General features: G+C 38.6%; 2 protein-coding genes and 1 long non-coding RNA gene across 3 annotated transcripts in view; all 3 read right to left on the minus strand.

The window, feature by feature from the left end:
• Window positions 1-7,394, minus strand: part of LOC139618450 (cdc42 effector protein 1-like) — a 54,975-nt gene extending 47,581 nt beyond the window's left edge. Inside the window, exons 1-4 of the mRNA XM_071474386.1 lie at window positions 7,236-7,394; window positions 6,298-6,401; window positions 6,161-6,195; window positions 5,703-5,811 (exon numbers count right to left, since the gene is read on the minus strand). Of these exons, the coding sequence (XP_071330487.1) occupies window positions 5,703-5,811; window positions 6,161-6,195; window positions 6,298-6,385 (232 nt within the window). The 5' untranslated portion in view covers window positions 6,386-6,401; window positions 7,236-7,394. The remainder of the gene's footprint in view (window positions 1-5,702; window positions 5,812-6,160; window positions 6,196-6,297; window positions 6,402-7,235) is intronic.
• LOC139618429 (interferon-induced very large GTPase 1-like) overlaps window positions 1-25,679 on the minus strand; it is a 266,067-nt gene that overhangs the window by 68,213 nt on the left and 172,175 nt on the right. The window contains exon 14 of the mRNA XM_071474327.1: window positions 2,089-2,206. Within this exon, the coding sequence (XP_071330428.1) occupies window positions 2,089-2,206 (118 nt within the window). The remainder of the gene's footprint in view (window positions 1-2,088; window positions 2,207-25,679) is intronic.
• Window positions 10,667-12,401, minus strand: LOC139618462 (uncharacterized). Its single transcript, XR_011689739.1, has 3 exons — window positions 11,916-12,401; window positions 11,724-11,761; window positions 10,667-11,613 (listed from the first exon to the last, which is right to left on the minus strand). It is a non-coding gene; the product is annotated as an uncharacterized lncRNA (long non-coding RNA).

The following is a 25,679-nucleotide window of genomic DNA, read 5'->3' on the forward strand; positions in this document are numbered from 1 at the left end:
ACAACACTGACTGACCACAACAATTATCCTTCTCCAACCATGTTCCATCTGTCTCTTGGTTATGCCGCTTTGCTCTATGCATCATCAAGAAAATCAGGCCTTACCCGACTCTTGGTCCAGGCCTTGATTATCTTTTACCTCAACTATCGCAATGCTTGTCTGGTGGGCCTTCCTCTGTGCTCAGTGAAACCCTTTCAGATGGGTTTCCAATAGGGCACATATCACTACTCATCAACCCACACTGGCTCCCCATGGCCACCCGAATCAAATTCAAGTCACTAATGCTTGCCCTCAGAGTGATGTCTGAGTCTTCACCCATCAACTTGATTTCAATCATGCAGCCTTATGCTCCTTGTCAGCCAATGCGTTCCTCCAGGGAATGTCGTCTGGCAACGCCATCCCTACACACAAGGCAATCTCATACCAGACATTTCTCATCTGTTGTTCCCCAATGGTGGAACAAGCTACCAAGTTCTATCAGAGCAGGGATGTCCCTCTCTATTTTCAACAAACTCTGCTCCTTTCCTAAAACCTTAATATGTCTGACTAGCACTTACTATGTGCTTTTCGACGCACTTCCTTATAAAATCTGCCAGTGTTTATTGAATAGATGTATTACCTAAAAGTTACACAAAGGTATAAGTGAGAAAACACTGTCCAATTGCACCAATCACCAGAACAAATTCCTTGTATGTGGAAACATACTTGGCAATAAAACTGATTCTGATTCTGATTCATGATTCCTCAGCCCTGTGTAAATAGGCCATTCTGCCCACATCCTGTCATACTCCACTCATCCATTGGATGTCCTCAGACTTTCCTCCTGTTCCCAGATCCAGCTGCTGATCTGTTTACTAATCACTGGAGCTGCAATAGTAAAGTCAAAATAATCTCCTTTCCTAACCACTTCTCCTTGACCCAGATGGAAATTGTCATGAGGTCAAGGAAAGATGTGAAAGAGAATTCATAAGGACTTAGGAAAAGACAACTGCGCTGCAGAGAGAATCCCATTGCACTTAAACTGGGATTTTTTTTCTTTTTAAAGGAACTGTTTTTTACAGCCTTATAACACATGGACGATCAATAGGCCTACTCCTTTCCTAACCACTAAAACAAAGCAAACAAGATTGAAATGTTGAAATAAGATCACATGTAAGGAATACACAAGTGGAGAAAGTCGATCCATTAAAAATAATAATTAAATAAATATAAGAAACTGAGCAAGAGATCAGAATAAATTATACTCAGACATAAGTACATAGAGTTTCCCAGCATATGCACTTTTGGCATTTTTATACATTTGTTAAGTAGAGCAAATCAAATTTTAGTGCTTCACACAATGGGAGGGGATCTCGTTAAATTACATTTATGGATATTATTATTGTTATTGATGAAGATGATATTGTAGAAATCTGGACAACTTTAAAGAGAATGAATCTTTATTTATGGATTTGGAGCACAGACAATCAGACAAGGATTTCCATAAGTTCTGGATTGTGGGTCTGCTGTGGTGAAACTACCATGGTGCATCGCTTTAGATGTTTCTGCTGCACAGAACTGTGTTATTATATTTTCAGACAAGCTCCTTTCATAAAGGAAGGTCCAGTGTGTCCTATGCTAAAGGAGAAAAACAAAGGAGCTTCAATGCTTCCTATCTTATCATTTACAGAAGGAGCAGCTCTTCTCATGGCTGCAACTTAGATTCCAGGTCATTTCACTCAGTTAGGAACCTTCCTAAGCTAAAAAGACTTTTCACACGCAGTTTAGAGCTTCCCCGCCTACCTAAATACCTGGTCCTGTAACCTGCCCGTCTGCCTGCATTTGTACCTGTAAGCCTGGTTCTTATCACTTGTTCAATTAAAGTGAATCCACTGCACCAGCCTGCCTGTGCTCCTACCAACAGCTGTGACAAACCAGTTGATTCATTTTGAAAGATGCAGTCCCTGAATGAAATTTATTTCACAACAATGAAGAGGGGTCCACAGTTTAGTTCACACTGACTGCTTCTGTGTTTACTTTGTGAGGAGTTTTGAAAATGTGAACTCATAGAGAAATGTATTAAAAATGAAAACAAATGTAAAATGTTACCCTGCTCATTGGCTGCTGATGGTAGTTGAGACTTGATTTCAGATTCTCCTCCCACTGTGGTGCCGTCATCTTTCTCCTGTGAGTGTTCAGCATCACCACAGTCATTTACTGGGTCACACTAAGGAAACGTGGGATTTTATACAAACTTAAGTTCAATAGATAAGAACGGTTGAAATCAAGAAAGTGAAGAGCAAAAATATAAGCGTGTTTGTATTTTAATGAGAGAGAAATTAAACTCCTCAACAAAAGTGTTTTCCACTCCTCCATGCGTCCAAGGCTCATGGAGTCAAACTCTGTCCAAGTTCAAACTAAAAGGACAAACGGCTCCAATCTTCAGCTCAGGTTCATGTTTTAGTCATAAAATTTAACATCACTTCAGAAATGTATCAAAATGGAAATGTTGCTGTATGACAGTGACTACTGAGGGACAGGGAAACTCACCTTTTCCTCTGTTGTAGCTGCTCTCGTCTCCTGCTGATCTACTGCAGGGTAATGCAACAACAAGCAGATCACCGGATCAAACATCAGATGAATAATTTAACTGCGAGTTAGCCATTCCAGATTAATAACATTTATTAGCAAAAATTGTGTTCATGTCAAAGATTATGAACAGGATATTTGCAATGTTCACAATTCAACAACATCTATCTACACAAAAAGAGACAATGTGGTTCATTTGAATTTTGCAGAAATGCAATACAAAAATCAAGAGAAATGAAGTTTTTCTCACGTTCTTTAGTAACAGTTGAAACAGTCTGAGATGTTGAACTTGTGTCCTTCAGTGTATCACAGTCCTCTGTGGGTCGCTCACTCGTGTTACTGCTGCTTTCATTATTGATCTGTTTAACTTCATCAGTCTCTCCTGCTGATGGCTCCAAGCCTGCAAATGTAAGACATTAGTTTAATTACTTGGTTTTTTTGTTTTATTACATTGTGTAATGGTTGAGACAGAATTGAAAGTGAAATAATTTTACCATAAAAATCTGTGCTACTGTTCTTTAAATTTTCATTAAAATGTTACCTTTCTCATTGGATGCAGATGCTATTGTAGACATGACTTCAGGTTCTCCCCCTGCTGTTGTGCTGTCATCATTTTTATCTGAGTTTTCAGCATCACCAGGTTCATTCACTGGCTCACACTGAGGAAACAGGAGATTTGATTTGACTTTGTTCATTAGAATTTTGGAGATTAAGTATGTGAAGATGAAAAATGCACACAGTGGTACTGTACAACAGCACAAAAAATAAAAACAAGGGAAAACTCAGCTTATCAAAGCTACAACCAGTAGGTTACTGGAGTCAAAGTCTGTGTAAGTCTTAAAAAAAGAGCTCCAACCTTTAGCTGAAGTTTCAGGTGTTTGCACTGAATTATAACCTGACCTCATAAAAAAGCATTGAAATAGAATTGTTGCTATATGACGGTGACAATTGAGGATCAAAGGATCTCACCTTTATTTCTGTTGTAGCTCCTCTGTTCTCCATCTGATCTGCTGGGTGATAATGTAAAAACAGCAGATTGTATAAGATCAAGAGGAGCTCACTGTTTACTTTTTCTGAGTTACAGTAAATTTCATTTCTTTCTGCAGGTAACTTAAGACAGTATCACTGCTTTCAGCCAGAGAAAAATCATAGCAGCTTTACAGTTTTTCTCAGTAGCTTTGACCAACAAAAGAAACTACACATGAAAAATCAAGATTCTTAAAACATTGTGAACAAATCTCAAGTCTCTTTTGCAGTTCAACAGTTAATGTATTTCTTTCATACAAAAATCAAATGTATAAGTAGAAATACAAACATCTTCAAATTATCCAGTCATGCATTCATGATGAAAGTGGATTAAATTCCTTATCTAATGATCTGGATAACTCAGATGTCTCCAGCAGCATGCTCTCTGTGGAAATCTGCACATGCAAAATACTTGTGCCACTGTTTCAAAATTAAATGTGTTGTAGGTTTAAATCTCGTAAAAAATAAATAAATAAATAAAAAGAATCGATCGCAGGTAAATCTTTCAATTTAAGCAGATTCATCCTCAATTTTTAATGCAAAGGCAGTGATATTGAGCTTTACATAAGAACAGTTACTGGACATGGACCAGGCAGACATCATAGAGAGACAACAGGCGGCTCATACAGGAGGGAGGATGTAAACATACTGTATGTGATGTGCTTGGTCAGGACAGGTGGACACAGATGAACAGTCGGACACTTGTTGGTGAGGGTAGTACTTTGTAAGAAGATGTTTGTTTGAACTGTACATAGAAATATCTAATGAGATGGTGTCAGCAGATAAACAAGAGTGTTTTTTACTTTACTATCACACACAGTAAACAGTATTTACTGTGAACAGGGGAAACTTGTGAATGCTCTTTTAAATCTTGTGATTGTATGAGTTTATTCAGTTGGCTGTAGATGATATTTGACTTTATTGTTGGTTTATTGTCAGTATCATTGAAAATGACAAGAGTAGATACTATTTCACATTTCTTCACAAATTTGACTTTAAATTGATGAATCACTGGTTTAATCTTTAACTATGACATGTTTTTTATAATCTGATCATGTGTCAAGTGTTACTGATAGATAGATAGATAGATAGATAGATAGATAGATAGATAGATAGATAGATAGACAGACAGACAGACAGACAGACAGACAGACAGACAGACAGACAGACAGACAGATAGACAGATAGATAGATAGATAGATAGATAGACAGACAGACAGACAGACAGACAGACAGACAGACAGACAGACAGACAGACAGACAGACAGACAGACAGACAGACAGATAGATAGATAGATAGATAGATAGATAGATAGATAGATAGATAGATAGATAGATAGATCTGTGAACAGCAACATTAAAATCTCACCTGTTTGATTTTGATGAAACACTGAGGAATCTGACGTTTCTTCTTCTTCGTGCTCTTTATTTTCACCACAGGTCAGTCCATTGTAGCAGTGTGGATCATTTTCAGAGACCATGACATCTATTTTTTCCAGCAGTGCTGCTATTTCATTTTCCTCTCTCATACTTTTTGTACATGTGTGGTATCTTTTTTCAACAAAACTACTATTGGCTTTCAGGTCTGTCAGTGCTCAGTCACATTCTTCATCTGAGCCATGAGTCACAACTGTCATTAAATAAGCAAGTGATTCTTTGCCAAAGGTTTTTTCTAACCACTGCACTCCTGAGCTGTAATGGCTGTTCTGCAGACCATTTGGTAGCAGGAGGAGAAAGGCATGAACTCCCTGATTTAATGGGAATTTGTCAGTGTTTTGTTGACCAAGCATGTTAATGACAGAGATGTGTCGACCACACAAATCATAGAGTGAGGATGAAAACTGTTGTGTTTGCTCGTCATGGTCAAGTAAGATGTTTTTTGATCCAACCTCAATAGAATTTGTGTCACCAATTAACACAAGTGTGAGCTCAGGCAACACTGAAACAACAAGAACAACATCTGTATGTTATTCTACACAAATCATTGACACAAAGCTTGTCAAAGCTTTGTTTGTGCTTTCATGATTCTTCACAGTGTTTGAAACTCAGCTGAAATATAATTTGTAAAATGAATTATTTCCTCAGTTAATTCTTTGTGAAAATCTCACCTCTCTCTTTGGTTGTAGATGACAGAGACTTGATTTCAGACTCTCCTCCTGTGGTTGTATCGTTCTGCTCTGGATGCTCAGCTTCACCAGGTTCATTCACTGAATCAGACTAAGAAAATAAGAGATTTTATTCAGTGATGACTTCTCCAGGTTTGATCCACTGAGATTAAAAATGTTTTTATTGGGAACCAAAACCAAGAAAACAGCATCAAGATCAATGTCAAAATTGAAGATCAACAAATAAAGTTTATACATTTATTCACTGAAGGCGCTGCCTCTAAAACCATAGTGAGTGTGAGGGTCACTCTCCCTCTCCTCTACCAGTGGACCCACTGACACATTTCCACAAGAACTTCATCATTTCACTTTATCTGAGAGTAAAGTTGCTGCTTGTTTTATACCCAACAGAGCACAAGCACTGAGGACATTGTTGACTTATTACGGTGAAAATATTTTACCTTGGTTTTAGCGGCACTTCCCTCCAGCTCATCTTCTGACAGGTCATGTAAGAAGAAGCAGATTGAACAGGATCTATCATAAAAACAATATGTAGTTTGCTCACAACATTTAATTTATAAATTGTCTAACAAATTACCTTTGTCATCTCTCACAGATGATATTACAGGTTGGGTTTCAGACTCTCCTCCTCCTCCTGCTGTGTCGTCACGGTTCTCTCTCTCCATCTCATCGACTGCTCATCTTTACAGTCATAAGACAAAGCCATTCAGACAAATGTGATAATTAAATATTATTGGAAAAAGCATGATGCTGTTCAAAGCAATTCAGAAATTATTTGATCAGGAGAACATAAAACCTAGTTCATCTCATGGTAAAAGTACAACATTGAACACAAAACATTGTGGTGGACATCTTGATGATAAATCAACTTCAGGTGAAATGTTGCAAATATTCAAAAACATGTCCTCATGAAATGCAAGTGAGGCTTTTCAATGTATTTTGCTGAAAATATAATTTCAAAGTGAGGAAACATGACATATTTTTAAATGGCGGATGTTAGTTAAAGGAAATGGCAGGAGTGTCTTTATCACTGACTGTCTTTGACAACACCTGCTTGTGAAAACTAAACCACTGTGTCACACTGACAAACTTGTTCAACCACCTCAAAAGTGAAAGTAGAAAAACATTTTGACACACCCAGTTCAGACAATCACACTTTAAACAGTTAAAATTTTAACTGTTTATACATCACATGTACAGTGTCTATGATTGAAACAGGTAAGAATGAATAGTGTACAAAAACGTGAACATGGAAGATTTTACTTTTGAATTAAACTCATGAAAAAAATCTGATCAGATCTGAAGTCAAGATAAAATAAATGTGTCCCTGCACACCAAGCAAACACATTTAATAAAACCTCTTCAACACAAGTCAGAGCGGACAAGACTTAAAGAAATATCACAGTATGAAACAGAAGTTCTTGTTTGAACAGTCAATGTCTGTTATAAAAACTATACATGCCCTGATTTTTAGGTGTTACACAAACACATAGTAGAAATCTTGTACAAACTCACCTTTTGTTTTATGTTTTTCTCAGCTCAGTGTGGTGTGTGTAGGTGCGTCTGTCCTATCATGAATCCTAACTATTCTCTATATACAGATCAGACGATTTGATTCTAGGTGAGCGCCTCACAAACCCTTCCCACCTGTTGTTAACAAATCAGATGTGATGTGAGAGGTGTACTGCAGACTGGTGTGTCTGTTCTGCTCTTCCTGTTCTGACTTCCCTGAAACCTTGTGACTTAGAGGAAAATCACAAAAATAACTTCATCCATCTTGAAACAATTATACAATGATTTTAATCTGACTCTGATTATTTATATTATGGTATATGCCTTATTTTTCTTATTTTCAGCATTTGATATTTTCTTCAAATGAAGGTGGCAGCAATGAAGACGCAGTTCATTTGCATTTCATTTTGGTGTATTTTGTTTTGGTAAATCTTATCTTATTTTTTTCTTGCAAATTGTGCAACAGTTGACAGTTAAGAACACTTAGGAATGACTTTGACTTAGACAGTAATTTACTTGATTTACTTTATTTACTCTGACTCTTGGGTTCACTCTAAACAAAACTCAATGTTCTAAATTTTGCTGTGGAGGTGGATCGGTAATGGTCAGCCATGTGAGAGGATATACTAGTCAGTTAACATGCTGAACATGATATTGAAGATATAAATATATATAGATATAGATATAGATATAGATTTATGTATGCCTCAATGTAGCTTCTCTCTGGAGTCTTCATCATCCCCCTGCAATTACTGTGGTAATGTTCGTGGTCTATTACATTTCAATCTAATTTGATCCTATGTTGTAAATACTGTGTTGCTGGTGAAAAGATATTTAGGTTCAAAATAGTTTTTTATATATAGGATATACATTGTATTGTCTATGCTATGGCATTCCAATGATTATGAACAAGTTAAAATGCTGTAGTCAGCCAATGAAGCTACAAAACATAACTGAATCCCTCCATGAAAACCATGAAAAACATTTTATCTTCACTTGCTGCCGAATGGATTGTTAATCATCAGATTACCCATCACATTACACCTATGCAGTAACATCCCAATATTACCATCAGATGAGTTGGAAAATTAATTAATGTGTTACACTGAACAAAATTAATTCCTGTTAGAAACATAGACTAGTGAAGATGTAGACTGGTGATCTGTGTCTGCATTTGAGTCCAGATATTCTTTAAATGGAACAAAATTGAGATAAATCCAAAGAGTTCACTTACTTTTTCTTGCCACTGTAGTTAAACAAATCTTGATTAACCGTAAAACTAAGGATACATTTTTTTATGATTAGTTGTTTATTGTTTTCATAATGAGCAAAACATGTGCAAACATTTAAAACACAAATGACTATTACCATGTGATAAAAAAAGATAATATGAGGAATACAACTATTAGCTCACAAAAGATAAAATTAATACTTAACACATTAAGTTGAGGGTTGCAAAGAATCTTAAAAGCTTACACCTTTGCCTGGCTTCTGGCCAATGGTGTTTCAACCAAGGGTAGTATAGGTAATAGTTTACTGTTAGTTGTATTAGATACACATATTGGGAGTGAGCACTTGCACATACGGACATACTATAATGCACATACATATATACATACATACAGATATCGATGTACACACACACACACACACACACACACACGCACACACACACATTATAGTGTATATTCTACAGGCAAGTCAGTATTTAGAGCAGGGGTGTCAAACTCAAATACACAGTGGGCCAAAATTTAAAACTTGGACAAAGTCGTGGGTCAACATTGATATTTATTGAAAAAAATCTTCCTCCAGATATAACAATGAACCTTTTCATATGGACCCAAACAAGTTTTGCTTAAACATTGAATATGGAACAAGCAAAGCTTAATACTATACAATATATAACTTAATATTGCACACATGCAAAATCGAATTTCAAATAAAAAAAACACATCAATGGCATTTATTTCTTAAATAAAATTTAAATAAATATTGTATGCCTCTTTTTTTATTTGCAGCTTTCTGATTTAGATTTCAACAGTAACATTTTTCCACAGGCTAATAATAAATTTAAAAATAAAATAACAACAATAAATCAATTAACTAATAATAATGTTACTCCTGTTTTCTGCCTTTCTTTACGCCATTTTTGGGAGGGGTAGCACGGTGCCAGTAGTAGCATGAGGTTGCTATGACTACTGTCAACAGAGGAGAGGGTGTTTATGGGTCTTGTCCTGATGCGCCAAGACACCAGTAGAGCATTCTGGGATTTGTAGTTATCGTGTCGTACTGCACTCCGCTCGCAAGCCGTTTGCCCCAGAGCATGGCGGTAGTATTAGCGAAACATGCACTGTATAATACCAGCGGGCCAGCTCTAGTTGTCATTTGGTATTGTCTCGCAGGCCAAATATAATTACACTGCGGGCCAAATTTGGCCCGCGGGGCAGAGTTTGACACCTATGATTTAAAATGACCTCCCTTGGCACTAAGCACATCTTGGACTCTTTTGGGGAGACTGTCCTTAAGTTTTCTGAAGTAATCTGCTGGTGTATTATACCACTTCCCAGAGTTCTTCTCTACACTTAGGCTCTCTTTTTTGTCTTTCTCTGTCCAGGTGATCCCATAGTGCCTCTATAATATACAGGTCTGTACTCTGTGGAGGCCAGTCCATGATTGTCAGTGTTTTATCAGCTATTATTTTTCCAAATATGATTTCATTGCATTAGCAGTGTGCTTGGGATCATTATCGTGTTATCATAAAAACTAAAACCATTCTAAATCAGGTACTTTCCAGAGGGAATGGCACAATGAATTAAAAACCTGTCTGTACTTTTCAGCATTCATGATCCCATCGATTCAGACTATATTGCCAACACCACTGGCAGAATTGCAGCTCCAAACCAGGACAGACCCTCCACTATGTTTCACTGAAGGCCGCAGCGATTGGACCCAAAAATTTCAAAGTTAGATTTGTCACTCCATAATACTCTTTTCCACTGATCTTCATTCTAAGCAATGCTATAATGACCTTATATAATTACCTCCCAGTTTCTTTATTAGAATACAACCAGAAAAAAAATAGGGCCTAGGGCCTTTCTGTGTGGAGTTTGCTCTCCCTGTGTCTGTGTGGCTTCCCTCCTTCTCCCCGGCTTCCTCCCACAGTCCAAAGACATGCACATTAGGTTAATTGGTGACTTAGGTGTGAATGTGAGTGTGAATGGTTGTTTGTCTTTGTGTCAGCCCTGTGATAGACTGGCAACCTGTCTAGGGTGTACCCCGCCCTCGCCCAATGTCAGCTGGGATTGGCTCCAACCCAGTTAGGATAAGTGGTATAGATAATGGATGGATGGATGGATGGATGGATATATATAGTTATGAGATATGTGAATGACTTTCATTGTCGTTTGTATACTGCCCGAAGGAAGCTTGGAGTGGTTCACCTTTTTGATCGTAAGGTCGAGTCTCGCCAGTTTCAACCAGGTGATCAAGTGTTAGCATTGTGGTCCATTGTTGGTTCTCCTTTCCAGGCGATGTTTAGGGGGTCATGCACAGTTAAGAGCCATATGTCTGAGTGTGACTATCTTATCCATACACCGGACAGGAGAAAGAGAGTGCAATGGTGTCATGCCAATCTACTGAAGCCATACTATGGTGGGCATTCAAATGTTGGGAAGGAGGAGGAGGGGAGTAGTTCTGCTGCATCAGTGAAAGTGTAAAAGTTGGGCTAGCTGTTGCTAAGCCTGTCACAGTCCCATCTGAAGACTTTGTGGTTCCATCAGAACAGACTGTCATAGGGAAGCTGAATAACTCATCTTATTTGGAGAACTTAGAGGCTTAATTAAGTTATCTGTCAGATAATGCTTGAATTATCTTTGGTTTGAGTTATCTTCCATGTTTTTTTTATTTTTCTGAATGTCCACAGAGGACACTCAACATCCATTGTGACTGGGTCAGGAACAAGCAAAGGTAAGGCGTACTGACACTGAGAGAGCTTTGTCATCATGTTCTGCTACAGGAAACTGTCTGAGCAGTGAAACACTGCCATTTGAACGTCCATTGGATGAACGTGAGTCTGTTTTGATTGATCATGGTCTTTATTGGTGCTAAAAAGAAGGTCTTCGTCATTGTCGTATGTGTCAAACACTGGAGCAGGCTTTGAACTGTCTTGTCTTACAGGAATATATCTGGCTCTGTAATCTAACATCATCAACCTCTGAAGAAAAGTATGAGCTAGATCTTTCTCAGATGTTTCATGGTCCTGTTTCACAGGTGAACCTATTTGAAGAAAATCTGCGGGAGACAACTTCTGTTTGTATTGAAGGTGAAGTCTGTGAAGCAGAGTTTCAGTTTTCTCTTTCACTTCAGAAATCTTCACTGACTGCTGTAAATAATGAACAAATAATCATTCAGTGTATGTTAAAATGATAACATCATATATCATATAAAGTAAAGAGTCCTTCAGTTCTTGTGAAATTAATTTGGATTTCTCACCTCATCCTTGTTTGCTCTCATATCCACATCTAAGCTGCCTGTAGGACAACAATGAACCAGAGAGATCTATTAAATCAGTAATTGTTTCTAATATTCACTGTAAATGAATTTGGATGTTAGCTAGTAAGTAATTAGACCTCACTTTGACTTAGTGTTTTTGCAAAACAAAATAATTCAGTAAAATTTTCTTACTTGGTCCAGATGGAACAGACTTGATTTCAGATTCTCTTCCTCTTACTGTGTTGTTGTTGTTGTTCTTCTCAGTGTTTTCCTTCCTTGACTTGTTCACACTGAGTAAACCAGTGATTTAATAAATCTTAAAATAAGTAGGTTACACCATGGAGATTAAGAATGTGAAGATCAACAATACACAGTGGTACACTAATTCAGAGTACAACAAAACCAAAAATAAAAGTAAGGAAAAACAATGAGCAGAAATTACATGTAAAGTAGGTTTGTATATTTGAGAAGAAAACTCTTTAGTAAAACTATTTGCAGCTTCACTTATCTGGCATCAAACCAAGAGTTTTGTGGACTCAAAAATTGCCAAAAAGGCAATAGCTCCGATTAGTTGAGGTTTCAGATGCTTGTGCTAGATTTTAACCTGACATCATAAAAAATAGGCAGCATTGAAAAAGAAATGTTATTGTACAACAGTGAGCTCTGAGAATCAAATAATCTCACCTGTACCTCTGATGTAGCTGCTCTCAGCTCCAGCTGATCATCTGCAGGATATTTGTCATAACAAGCAGATCACAGAATCAAACAGAAAGAAATGTTTCTGGTCAGTGAATTCCAGGTCAGTAAGATTTAATTACAAAGATCATGTTCAGTATATTTATAATGGTCATTACTCAACAAGTTCTGTCTACTCTACATCAAATAGAGATAATATGGTTTATTGGAATTTTGTAGAAAAATCACAGGAAATGAAATATTTCTCACGTTCTTTAGTAACTGTTGAAACAGTCTGAGATGTTGAACTTGTGTCCGTCAGTGTATCACTGTCCTCTGTGGACCACTCACTCATGTTACTGTTGCTTTCATTACTGATGTGTTCAATGTCATCAGTCTCTCCTGCTGATGGATCAAAGCCTACAAATATCATAAATTAGTTTAATTAGTTGGTTTATGTATTTTATAAGTCTTTGTAAAATGTAAGATAAATCTGAGCAGAAAACAAGACAGACATCCCTGGGTTGTGATGCATCCAGGCAACCCCTTAAGATTCAGCCCCCAAATTCAAAATCCAAGGACTAGGGCTTTTCCCACAGTTTCCCACAGTAAATTAGTGGTGTGGACAATTGCAGCTCTCAAAAAACCCAGTATTTAATGGCTCTGATTGATCAACTGATGTAAACACCCCAATTTTCATCCCCTTTCTGTGCTGTGAGGTCTTTCTGAGCACAAACTATGTAGACAGATCTTCTGTTTGCCCAGCACCGTGCTGGCACGACAGAGATACCGCAGCTACATTGCAGTCAGTGACGAAAGAGGGAGTGTGGCCCCAAAAATAGTTTTAAAAACACGTCTCACACAGAGGAACCAACACTTACAGGAGCACCAACCCAGGGATGAGACATGACATATCGGTTTTGCCACTTTGAACGGTGGCTGCCAGTTTACTCTTTCTACCCTGCATCTGTGTCTGCATGTTTGTGCTCTGCAACTCCATGTGTTGACAATGTATATGTCGTCTCCAGCAAACTAGGCTGGCATTGTAAAAGGAGTCAAGCCCCTTTTTTAGCAGGTTTGCCAACATTTAAAAAACCCACTTATACCCTTTGTGGATTTTTGAGTAAAAAGGTTATAACAAGATACTGCTAATGGCCCTGGAGAGCCACATTGCAGACTCCACATGCCCCTCTGCAACCTCTTAATCTTTAGAGCTCTCTTTCAGCCTACCAGTGTTGGGCAATAACGTGTCACTCAGTAACAAATTACTGTAACATTATTACTTTCTCCAGTAACAAGTACTGTAAGGGTTTATAATTTCTAAAACAGTGATAATATTACCGTTAATAAATCATCAGAACGTGATTTGTTTTTGGTAGTGGGTAGGCCATCTTATGATGACATCGTCCTGCTGATGTTCTGGATAGCAAAGATGAACTTGCAGCTGCTAGTTTTTACGTGAAGTAAACACTACTAACCTATCTAGCGCACCTGAGGAGTTGTTTTGTAGTGTAGGAGGTTTGGTGCTCATCCCAACAAAGAAAAGATGGTCTGAAAAGAGGTTTGAGAAGCTTTGAGATATAATCATTACTTCACTTCTGAACATTGGGGTTTATTCAATATGTTGGGGCTGAAGTAACAAAACAGAGATACGCCATCATCCTAAATGTGCAATGTTTAATATTTTTGTAAAGCTAAAGTAATATAGTAATATAACGAGTAATAAAACGAATGACTTTTGATATGAAGTAATAAAGTAATATGATTACTTTTAAAGGCGTAATAAGTTAAAAAGTAACATATTACTCTTCCTGAGTAACAAGCCCATCAACGGACGTGTGAAAACAACAACATAATTGGTCTTTGCAAACATAAATGATGTACGTTTTTATTTACATACATAGTGAGGAGGGGAGAGCTGATCACAGTTAGTTACTTGAGATGCATGAGGAGACGCATTTTAAAGGTAAGTGTGAACTGACATAATAGAATAACAAGCATACTTAGAGCTGTCCACTTGTGAAGGGATCACTCAACATGCATGTTAGGTTTAAAGTCTGAATTGGGACAACTTCTCCTAGACAACTTCTCCTAGACAGCTCTCAAGCACACGCTATCTGGAGTGCTGGGTCTGATTGGTGGTATTGAACCAGGGGATGTGGATTTTTGCAAATTGCATTACAAGCTGTAGGTGGAGCCAGAGGAACCAGATTTTTGTGTTGCTTCATGTACTACTGTCAGAATATAGTGACAGAATCAGCAAATAAGACAAAACAATGGTTGCCTACTGAACCTTTAATAATGAGTAAATGAGTGGCCAAGTGAACCACAGTGAATGACTGAGTGAATGACTTGGTTACACACGGATTAATATTGACTTAAAAATGACTGCGAGTGTGACTGACTGAATGACTGAATGAGTAACCAGGATGACTTACTAAGTTCATCAGTGTGTTGTTGATACTTTGAAGAATAATTAACATGGTACATATGTGTAAGAAACCAAGAATTTGGTTTCAGGTCAGGTTTTGATAGCAGAGTTTCATTTTGTGATAGAGGTGAGATGTTTAGCTCCAAGTGTTCTGTCTCATTTGGCTTGTGTGTAGAGTTTTGACACAATTCAAATATGCAGTAAATATGTAAGCAAGTGCAAAAAACTGTAATGGAGCTGAGGAATGGAGACAAAGGGCTCCCTTTACCTGTGAAAATAGATATGTCCATTGCAAATATGAAACCGTCACTGCCCATGTATTTCCATGAGCCCTTTACGTTGGCATGGATGTTAAGCAATACATCCACTAGAGGGCAGCTCAGAGTCAAAGGTTTTCAGACAACTACAAACATGGCGACAGTGGAGGTGGTTGTAATAATGTGCCTCTTAAGAATAGGGCAAAAGTGGAGGCGTACAACACAACCAAATACACAAATACGCTGCAACACTCAAAACACAACGTAAGTGTTTCTAGGGGAAACTAAAGGTGATGAACCTGGCTGGAATTCACTTGGACCCAGTCCCAGTGCTCCCCTAAATCCTAAGCCCTGAACTCTCACTTGATGTCACCTGTTAAGTGGTTGAGTGCAAGAGGGTGCAAGGGCTCAAACTGGTATAAAGAGGAATGGGACAGCACTTTGTGACATATCACATTCACCAGGGTTATGGTGCATCTAGCAGCCTACATCCATAGGTGCATTGCTTTATATGTTGCTGTGGCAAGGAATTGTGGGACGGCAGTTTCTCCTTTCCTTTCGTGAAGGAAGGTTCAGTGTTTCCTAAGCCAAAGGAGATGAGATAGGAAGCAGTGAAGCTCCTTTCTTTATCAATTAGAGAAGTCAAACAACTTTTATTGTGGCTGCCACTTAGATACTTCCAGGTCAACTGATCCAGTTAGAAACCTTCCTGAGCAAAAGACTTCTCAACTGCAGACCCTGTCTGTGTGTGTGTCTGTAGCCTGTTAGGTGTGTCTTCCTGGTCTCTGATCCCACAAACTCAACTGCACACCTGCTACTCATCATCCCATCAACTCTACAAAAGTGGAAATTAAACTACTTTTAAACAAGTTTTGTCTTGTTGTCTGTGTCAAATGGGTCCAAATACCTGCACTGAGCTTAACAGGTTCCTCATTTCCCTGTATTTATGCTAGTCTTGTTCCCCAGTCAGTTGCCAGACATGTTTTGCCACAAAGCCAAAATAAAGTTGTACATGTGCAGCTGCTTTTTCACTTTTTCTCATTCATATGCACACACACACATACACACTCAAATTTTTTTTGCAAAAAGTTTACTTTGTTGATTTTTACAGAAGCATATAGCTGCCTCACCAGATCAGCAATGTGTTATAAATAACCAACAAGAGATTACGAATGTGTGACTTGATTTTTGTGACACTGCATTGCATAAGAGTTAAGTTATTGAATATTATTCATAAATAATGACCCAAAATTATGAAAAAGCACATATTTCCAAATTAGGTGTTGTAGTATAACCAACAGGAGACTACTGATGTGTGATTTTCATGGCATTACATTGTATCAAAGGGAAATTATTAAATATTTTTGTAGTATCTATTATTGGTGTTTCACTTTACATGGTCCTTGCACAGTAGACGCACAGCTACGAGGACAGCTTGTTTTGATGAAAACTAGCTTGTAGCTTGTTGTTTACTTTACTACAATAGGAATGATGGGTCATTTGTGTCATAACAACATTTCGATGATGAATTATTGAACTGAGAAGTTATCTCACTATGTCTCAACCCAAGGATGAGCCATATTCCTCAATTTGTCCCTCCTCACACTATTTCCTCATTTAAAGTTTGAAGTTATCACATTTTAACATGAAATGTCTCACATTATAACAATATAAGTTATCATGTGAAAAGTTGCACATTTTACAATATTCATAGTGTATTGTTAGGAAAAGTGTCTTTTTATAACATAAGTTTGTAGGTCAATATAACATGAAAATATATTGTTATAACTGGAAAATATCTTTAACATAATAACCAAGAGTTTGCAGAAAAAGCAGACACTTGGCAACTTAGCATAAATTATACCTGTAACACTCTGGAGTGAAAAATGGCAAGATTGAGATTGGGGACAATTCAGCAACACCATGACAATGACAATGGTCCCAAATTAAAACCATGTCATTATTAGTCTTATTACAACATTTACAAGCAATTCAATTAATCAGGCCTGAAGTAAAACCATCTTTGGAAAGCTTTTAATTTTTTGCTTAAACTGCTGTTTGTCAAAGAGCTTTATTTAATTACATGGTATGGTTTGAGGTTGTGTTTTGTAGTGTTGTGCTGAAATACGTTATATTATGTACTTAATTTTAAGTCCCTACTCCATCCTATTCTTTGTAAAACTTTAAAATAGATGGATGGACCAAGTGGTGACCCTTCGTGACGTCACCCATTGGTTTGTGAACTGAAGCCTCAAGTTTGTAATTTGGCCCTTGGTATCTTGGTTTTTTGAAACCAGAAGAAACCATATTTGTACGACAAGGTGGATCTGAGGAGGAGTGGATCTGACCTGCCCTGTACTCTATCCTGATTGTCAGGCAGGTTGCCATGTGTGGTACAGTCTGTCAATCACACAGTAGCCGCCACCGCGGCGACCACAATTTCAAAAATAAACATGTTGTGTTACAGACTTGAAACTAGTAAGTGAGACCATAAACTCATTAGGAAAACGTTTACTGAGGTAAATCGAGTAAGAAATAGGGCCATTTTCTCTTTGACTGCAGGACAATAAGACTACCTTTTGTCGCCCCCTGATGGTCATTAGATAGAATGCAGGTTTAAGGCACTTTGCATTGGTCTGTACTTTTCAGACACAAACTCCACGTCCATTTATATATAAAGTCTATGGGATGGACAGGTATTGCAGGTAAATGGAAGAAGTTTGGAACCACCAAACCACCAACCACTCTTCCTAGAGCTGACTGGCCTTAGTCAGGAAGATGACCAAGAACCCGATGGTCACTCTGACAGCGCTCTAGCGTTGCTCTGTGGAGAGAGGAGAACCTTCCAGAAGGACAACCATTTCTACAGCACTCCACCAATCAGGCCTGTATGGTAGAGTGGCCAGACGGGGGCCACTCCTCAGTAAAAGGCACATGACAGCCCGCCTGGAGTTTTCCAAAAGGCACCTGATGGACTCTCAGACCATGAGAAACAAAATTCTCAGGTCTGATGAAGCAAAGATTGAACTCTTTGGCCTGAATGCCAAGCGTCATGTCTGGAGGAAACCAGGCACTGCTCATTACCTGGCCAATACCATCCATACAGTACAGCATGGTGGTGGTAGCATCATGCTGTGGGGATGTTTTTCAGCAGCAGGAACTGGGAGACTAGTCAGGGTCAAGGGAAAGATTAAGCAATGTACAGAGACATCCTTGATGATAACCTGCTCCAGAGCGCTCTGGACCTCAGACTGGGGCAAAGGTTCATTAATGACCCTAAGCACACAGCCAAGATAACAAAGGAGTGACTTTGGGACAACTCTGTTAAAGTCCTTGAGTGGCCAGAGCCCAGACTTGAACCCAATTGAACATCTCTGGAAAGATCTGAAAATGGTTGTGGCACCGATGCTCCCCATCCAACCTGATGGAGCTTGAGAAGTTCTGCAGAGAGGAATGGGAGAAACTGCCCAAAAATAGGTGTGCCAAGCTTGTAGCATCATACTCAAAAAGACTTGAGGCTGTAATTGCTGCCAAAGGTGCTTCAACAAAGTATTGAGCAAAGGCTGTGAATACTTATGTACATGTTATATTTTTGTTCTTTATTTTTAATAAATTTGCAAAAGTTTCAAGCAAACTTTTTTTGCTTTGTCATTATGGGGTATTGTGTATAGAATTTTGAGGTAAAAAACAAATTTAATCCATTTTGGAATAAGGCTGTAAGATAACAAAATGTGGAAAAAGTGAAGCGCTGTGAATACTTTCCAGATGCACTGTATAACTAGTCTGGCTTCCTGTCACATCAACAATTAGGTTTAGCTTACAAATTTAGCATTCTGGTTTGGGTGAAAAGGGTAGCCTGGTATGGAGTCAAATTCCCAAGCTTGAATCATTGGTTTACTCTACCCCTGGCTCAATATGTTATTGTACAGAGGAAGGCCTAAGGCACTCAACTCTTAAACATAAAAAAGGAGAATTTCCACAATAGGGGCGCACTTCAAAAGTCCTCCATGAGAATAAAATAAATGAAAATAAAACACCTGGGAGTTTTGTTTCTCAGTTTATTTTACCATTTTGTTGGTAGACTTGGCACACAGGATAGATTCATGTGAATAGTATTATGTAACGTGGCCCTGAGAGCTCATTGCACTGCAACTTAAGAAAATACATACAAATAGATAAAACACAAGTCAATTCAGAAAACATCTCTCAATTTCACACAGTTAACTAGGAGATGGTTCAGTGAGTGTGGCATCATGGGCATCATGTCAAATTCTCAAATATCAGTGGACTGCAATTAAATATTAAGGGGGAAGAACACATGGGCTGCAGAATCTCAAATGACGCAGATAAAGATTAAAGATTAAACTAAGACAATAAATAAAAGTAGTTTCGCATGTCTTTTTTAGAGAAAAGAAAAAGTAAAGTTCTCAGAGACTAATATGGACCTAGTGTAAAGTAAAGAACAACAAAACTTCTTACCAGAGCTGCCTCCCCATGCAATGGTGAAAAGAGAATAGACGAATGTGAGAGAACTCTTTAAATAACCTTATGGTGACCAGGTACACTCGATCAGGTAAATGAGAAGTGGTGAGGGTAAAATCAAGAGCCAATCAGTGATGAGTAAAGGAAAGGAAGTGAGGTAGGTGAAGAAAGGAAGAGGAAAAAAGAAAGAAAACAGGAAACTTCATGTTCTGCAAATATTCACAACACAACCAAATACACAAACACAATGCAAATACTCACAACACAGTGGAATTGGACATGCTCACAAAGGCATGTGGAGGCTGCAGTTGTAACCTTAGTGCTGCTCCTTACTTTCTTAATCCACAGATATTCCAGTGTGCGGTGTCCTTGCTACTATTTAAAGCAGATTAACAGTGCATTACTTCTGGAAGTTGTAGTCAGGTGCTTTCAATCAAATCCAACATGTGAACAGCGTGTGTGTTCAATTAACCTCATACAATTTGAGTAACAAACTGTCGCGGAAGAGTCAGTGGAAGCGTCAGCCCTTGATTAGCATCACTGATACCTTTACCTGAGTAATTAAATCTCACTTATAAAAACTAACTATTTTATATCACTTCTGTTAAAAGGTAAATATTGTCCAAGGGTGTAGGAGAGTCTGATACAGTGCTAGTGGTATAACTGTGGAGTTGGGAAGTCAAACCAGACTTAAACAATTTTACATTGATCTTAATCTGATTCTGATTATTTCCAAATGTAATATTTATTATTTATCTAACAATCGCATAATTTCCAAACTTTGAAACCTCCTCTTAAATCCTTTCTCAAAAATCTCAATTGATACATTGGATATTTAGCATTCAGTTTACTCAAACTGAGACTATTGGCTGAGGTTATTCAGTTAACAGTATATAACCAGTATATTCCAACATCCTTTGAAAAACATGGATAGAAATATATATATATATATATATATATATATATATATATATATATATGTGTGTGTGTGTGTGTGTGTGTGTGTGTGTGTGTGTGTGTAAGTTACAAGTTCAAACCTCAAAAACCTCAAAATTATTTCAGAATATAATATCAGGAGAATATAAATTTAGTTCATCGCTTTGAAAAGAAAAAAGCCATAAAACATAAAACATTTTGGTGATCTTAAATATTGAAGATTTAACTGCAGGTGAAATGTTGCAAATATTAAAAAACTTTTCCTTTTTTAGTAACCCCTCCCACCACATATCAGGTGTGGCAGGTATGAGGATCTGAGAAAACAAAACAGCTAAACCACTTTTATCTGATTTCCCTGAAACCCTGTGACTTAGAGGAAACTTTTGGTTTTAACATTACAATAAAAAACTCACAAACCACTGTCAGCATTGAACACTACACAAAGCTGAGAAGAAATATATATGTAAATTTTTGTTCAAACCTCTTAGATCATCAACTTAGATCATCACTTTGAAAAGGACCTTTGAAACAAAACCATAAAATATGACATAAAACATTTTGGTGATCTTAAATCTTGAAGATTTAACTGCAGGTGAAATGTTGCAAATATTGAAAAACTTTTCCTTTTAGAATAAAATGCAAGTGCAATGCAAATTCAGGAAGATCTATCCTCTTGCATGCATATGCTGTATATAAACCTGATTACAGCACACCCCTTCTCACATATTCATTCATTCTTCCGGCCTGTGGCTGTCATCAGTCCTTTCAGCTGTTCAGACAGCTGTTCAAAACTAACCAATAGCAGGGTGACACACTTGCTAACTCTCGTTAGCCTATCATCTGCCGGCGCTCCCTTTTTAAAGATGTTCCATCTCACTTCTAGTTTCCTGCTCGCTGACGTGCATCTACTGCTGACATATTTCATGATCATTCGTTCAATCTTTCATGGCAACTGTTCTTTATATTACACTGCTGACTTTACTCTCATCATACCTGATCATCATGTCCGACTGAGATTCAGACTGCTTCCCCTAAACCACTCAACGCAGTGTTCGGATTGCTGCCAGACAAGAGCCCACCGGCTTGGAAATCCTGAATATTCTCAGAGAATCACTCCATCTGCAGGTCTGGACCTTTCCCAACTTCAAGCCTTGGCTGTTATGGCTTCAGAATCCCCTACCGGAGCGGTCTCACCTCCTACATCACCTCCTCCAGCTATCGACCGTAAACGTTCTAAGAAATCCCACCATGCAGCACCTCCAGCCGCAAACGCAAGTCTGCTACAGGCAGTTTCGCTCATTCTCTTCTGTATTCTGCATCGGACCAAACCAATCGGTCTCTATCATCATCATTGCAGTCTATCTAATGCGCCATCCAGTCCATTGACTCTCGCCTACAGGCTCTGGAGAATTCCCAAACTCCTTCAACTTCCGCAGCTTCATCGCCAATTCCAATGATCAACGCACCTGCACCACCGCAACCTTCTGCCATTGCAAGCTCTCCATCTCTGCCTCAGTATTCTCTGGCTTCTGCTGTGCCAGCGCCCATGCTAGATAGGCCCTATGTTCCATCTGCAGCTAACATTTCGCCTCCTTTAAGGGCTAAGATATTACAAGGGAAATAAATTAATCTCCTTAGCATCATTCTCCCTTCACCGGAAAGTCGCAACCGGCGAAAACATCACTGCCATCATTAAAGCAGCTGATCCTAGATTGTCTAGGTGTAACCAGGGTTAGTTAAACCCCAGGTTGGTTATAGTCAATTATCTGTATGTGTTACTGTCTCTTTAAATTAGGTGGCAGTTGTTGGGCGCGGTTTTCGGTGAGCGAAAAGCTGAGGGGATTGTGCATCTCACCTTAGCGCCGCTCTCTGCGAGTCCTTCTCGACCGATGTCTGGTGTGTGTGTGTGTGTGAGTAGATGCTGGAAGAGGAGAGAAGAAAGAGAAAAACTTAGAGTTGAACCGATAAAAACTAACAGAAGTCAGAAAACTGAAGAGAAGAGTCAGAGAGACAGGAGAGACCATCGGTGTGCCGCGAGTTCGAGTAGGACGATGTGAATTGTTGTAAACAATAGATATCCCGGTGAGTCACGATCAATGTTTATCTTAGCATGCTAACTCACTATCAGAGTGCTAAACACTGAAAATAACTTGAAGATTAGCCTTGAATACTCTCTAAAACCAGTCGGGATAAACTCGAAACAGGTCTGAATAATTTATTAATGTCTGAAGCCTGGGTTCATGTGTTTTATGAATCTTGTGCTGCTAGTTCATTGCTGTGTGTAAAACTCTCGGTAGCCGCTCGGTGCAGGCTAATGTGAATTAATGTGATTTATGTAAATAATACGAGCTGTATGCTAAAAACAGAGTTTATTTTGAAATGCTAAATGTGAATTCATGTTTTGGTTACTGAGATATGATGAATATTACAAGTTCATGGGGAAAAGTTATATTAAAAAATTTGTTTAAAAATGGTAGTAGTAACAAAGTAAAATGGACACTGAAAAGCAGTAACTTTATTTAAATACATTAAAATGGACTTTTATTATGGACTGAATGAGTAATTATTCCTGCATGGTTGTGTAGGCTGGTTTTTCTTCAGAGTCCTTCACTTGGGTCCTTGGTTCGTCTGCTGCCATCCACCTCCCTCTCCCTCCTAGTTGCTACTCCCCAGTCATCCACACCTGTAACCCCCCCCCCCCCAGCAATACTCCCCATTGGACATTCATTGTTAAAGAGGGCGGTAGGACTGAGTGCACTCATTTTATTTATTTTTTTCCTATTCATTTGAACTTTCTGAATAATTTACCTTTTGATACCTGAGATCTCAGAGGGTTTTTGTTATTTTTATTTTCCTTTTTTTTTTGGTTCAGGTCAAAAAAACAAAGGTACTTAAAACGGTTGTGTGCATTGAATCCAATTTTGAATGATTGTGTACTAGTACGGTTGATTTTTTCATGCAGTATCCACTGTAAGTTATTTACCATTTAACATACTGCACTGCAAAAAAAAAATATTAATTGGGTCCAATATAACTACTTCCAACCTCCAGTCTGTTGTTTCTGTGTGTTCTTTGGGGTAGATGTTACAGGTCTGATCCAGCATCAGTCAGGTAAATATCCGCGGTCTCCTCATCGGGTCTAGAGTAAAAGTTAACCCTAATTTTATTGTATGATACTACGCTGCATTAACATAACAGGTGCAAATAGGGGTTACTCAGGCATATGTCTTCCAGTGAATTCGTTGCACCTTTTGGCTTATTCCATGAAGTCATCTGTTTCGTATATACCCCAAGTGCAGGCAAGAATTGGATGCTTATTTGGCATTGATCAGCGATCTCAACCTAAGATATGGAAAGTACATCATTTATCAATTTCACAAGCAATTCTTCAACAAAGCTGCTCTCATAATCTCTCAATCTAACATCTGCCTGAACTGGGCCAGACGGGATACTTAACTATTAGTCATGATAGTCGGCGGTGCTCAACCCGTTGTATGCGCTAATTGAGGACACGTAGGTCACTCAGAGCCTCTCTGCCCTCAAACAATGTTCTCAAACTCTCACCAAAACTTTAAAGGCTAACTTTTTTCCACTGAGACAGAGAGAACCGACAGTCGCGGCTGTAAGGTATACCTGTTCAACAACCAGCCTATATGCAATAACTTTAATGAAAACGTTTGCACTTACCCAAGCTGCAGTTTTCTTCACATCTGCAGTTACTGCAAAGTTGCACACCCAAGATCAGTGTGCCCCTGCAGGTTTCATCCTCAGCAGACTCGTCAAGGTGCAAAGATTTATTAAAAAAACCATCCATCCACTCCAATAAATGTCAGGTCACTTGCAGCAGAACTGTCTTTTCATCCTGATTCTGTGTTTGTAGATCATTTACTCGCTGGTCTCTCTCAGGGGTTTAGAGTAGGTGTTGTTTCCTCGCTAGACTCCTCATTTGTGTCAAAGAATCTCCAATCAGCTATAAAAGAATCAGCTACTGTGTCCCAGCTATTAAAAAGGGAATTGGATAAGAGTTATTTAATTAGCCCATTCCGTTCAGCGCCGTTCCCCGTCTTTTTCTCCAGTCCATTAGGAGTCGCAACAAGGAAATACTCCAGAAAGAAGAGACTCGATCTTTCTGCTCCTCAGTCCACCGTTGATCAGATCAAGCCATTAAACTTATTAAGTTAGCCGGTCAGGGCGCATGGCTTTCCAAAGCTGACATCACAGACACATTCAAAATAATTCCTATCCATCCATCTCAGTGGCATCTTTTTGGCCTTAAGTGAGTTTTACTTCGCAGTTTGCGTTTGGTTGCAGAAGCAGTCCAGCAATTTTCAGTCAGGTTTCCGCAGCGCTTTGCTGGATTCTGCTAAACAGAGTCCGAGTTCCATCCCTCCTTCATCTTCTAGATGATTTTCTGCTGATCGATCCTCCTCAGGATACTGTAAGTCTGGCTCATCCTTCAGAAAATTTAAAAACCTGTTCGATTATTTAAGTGTTCCCTATTCTGATGAGAAAACCATAGGTCCAGCAACGTAGTTCAAGTTCCTGGCTGTGTCTCTGGACATGGTAGAAATGAAAGCTTCCCTCCCGTTGGAGAAACTTGAGCCCATTCACACTATAACCATGAATTTCACTCAGTCTAAAGAAATAACAAAACAGCAACTGCTGTCCCTCCTCGGGCATCTTAATTTCGCAATGAATCAGATAGATCAAGGCTGCCGCTCAGATCTGAATTTCTGGTCCCGTCTGCTGGTTGAATGGAACGGTATTTCGTTTTTCTATGACGATCTGGTGCTATCCTCGGATTCTTTAAAGTTTTCCACCGACGCAGCGCCCTCTGTAGGTTTTGGAGGGTGCATCTTCCTCAGCTCTGTATGAAATTTACCCCATAGCAGTAGCTTCTTCTATGGGGAAAATACTGGCAATGCAAACGCATCTCGGTTCAATGCAACAACGAGGCAGTCGTGAACATCATTAACAAAGGCCGCTCATCTGTTGCAGAAATCATGCCATTCATGAGATGCATTACATGGCTATCCATCACAAACAACTTCATAATCACAGCTCGTCACATTCCTGGTCATATTAAACAAATTGCTGATTCTTTATCCCGTTTCAATTTTCACACGTTCAAGTTGCTCTGTCCAGAAGCCAGCCCCTTACCTCTACCAGTTCCCC

The sequence above is a fragment of the Trachinotus anak genome, unplaced genomic scaffold (assembly GCF_046630095.1).
Source record: "Trachinotus anak isolate AG129_WGS33_773 ecotype Australia unplaced genomic scaffold, CSIRO_AGI_Tana_v1 ptg000003l, whole genome shotgun sequence".
Lineage (NCBI taxonomy): Eukaryota > Metazoa > Chordata > Actinopteri > Carangiformes > Carangidae > Trachinotus > Trachinotus anak.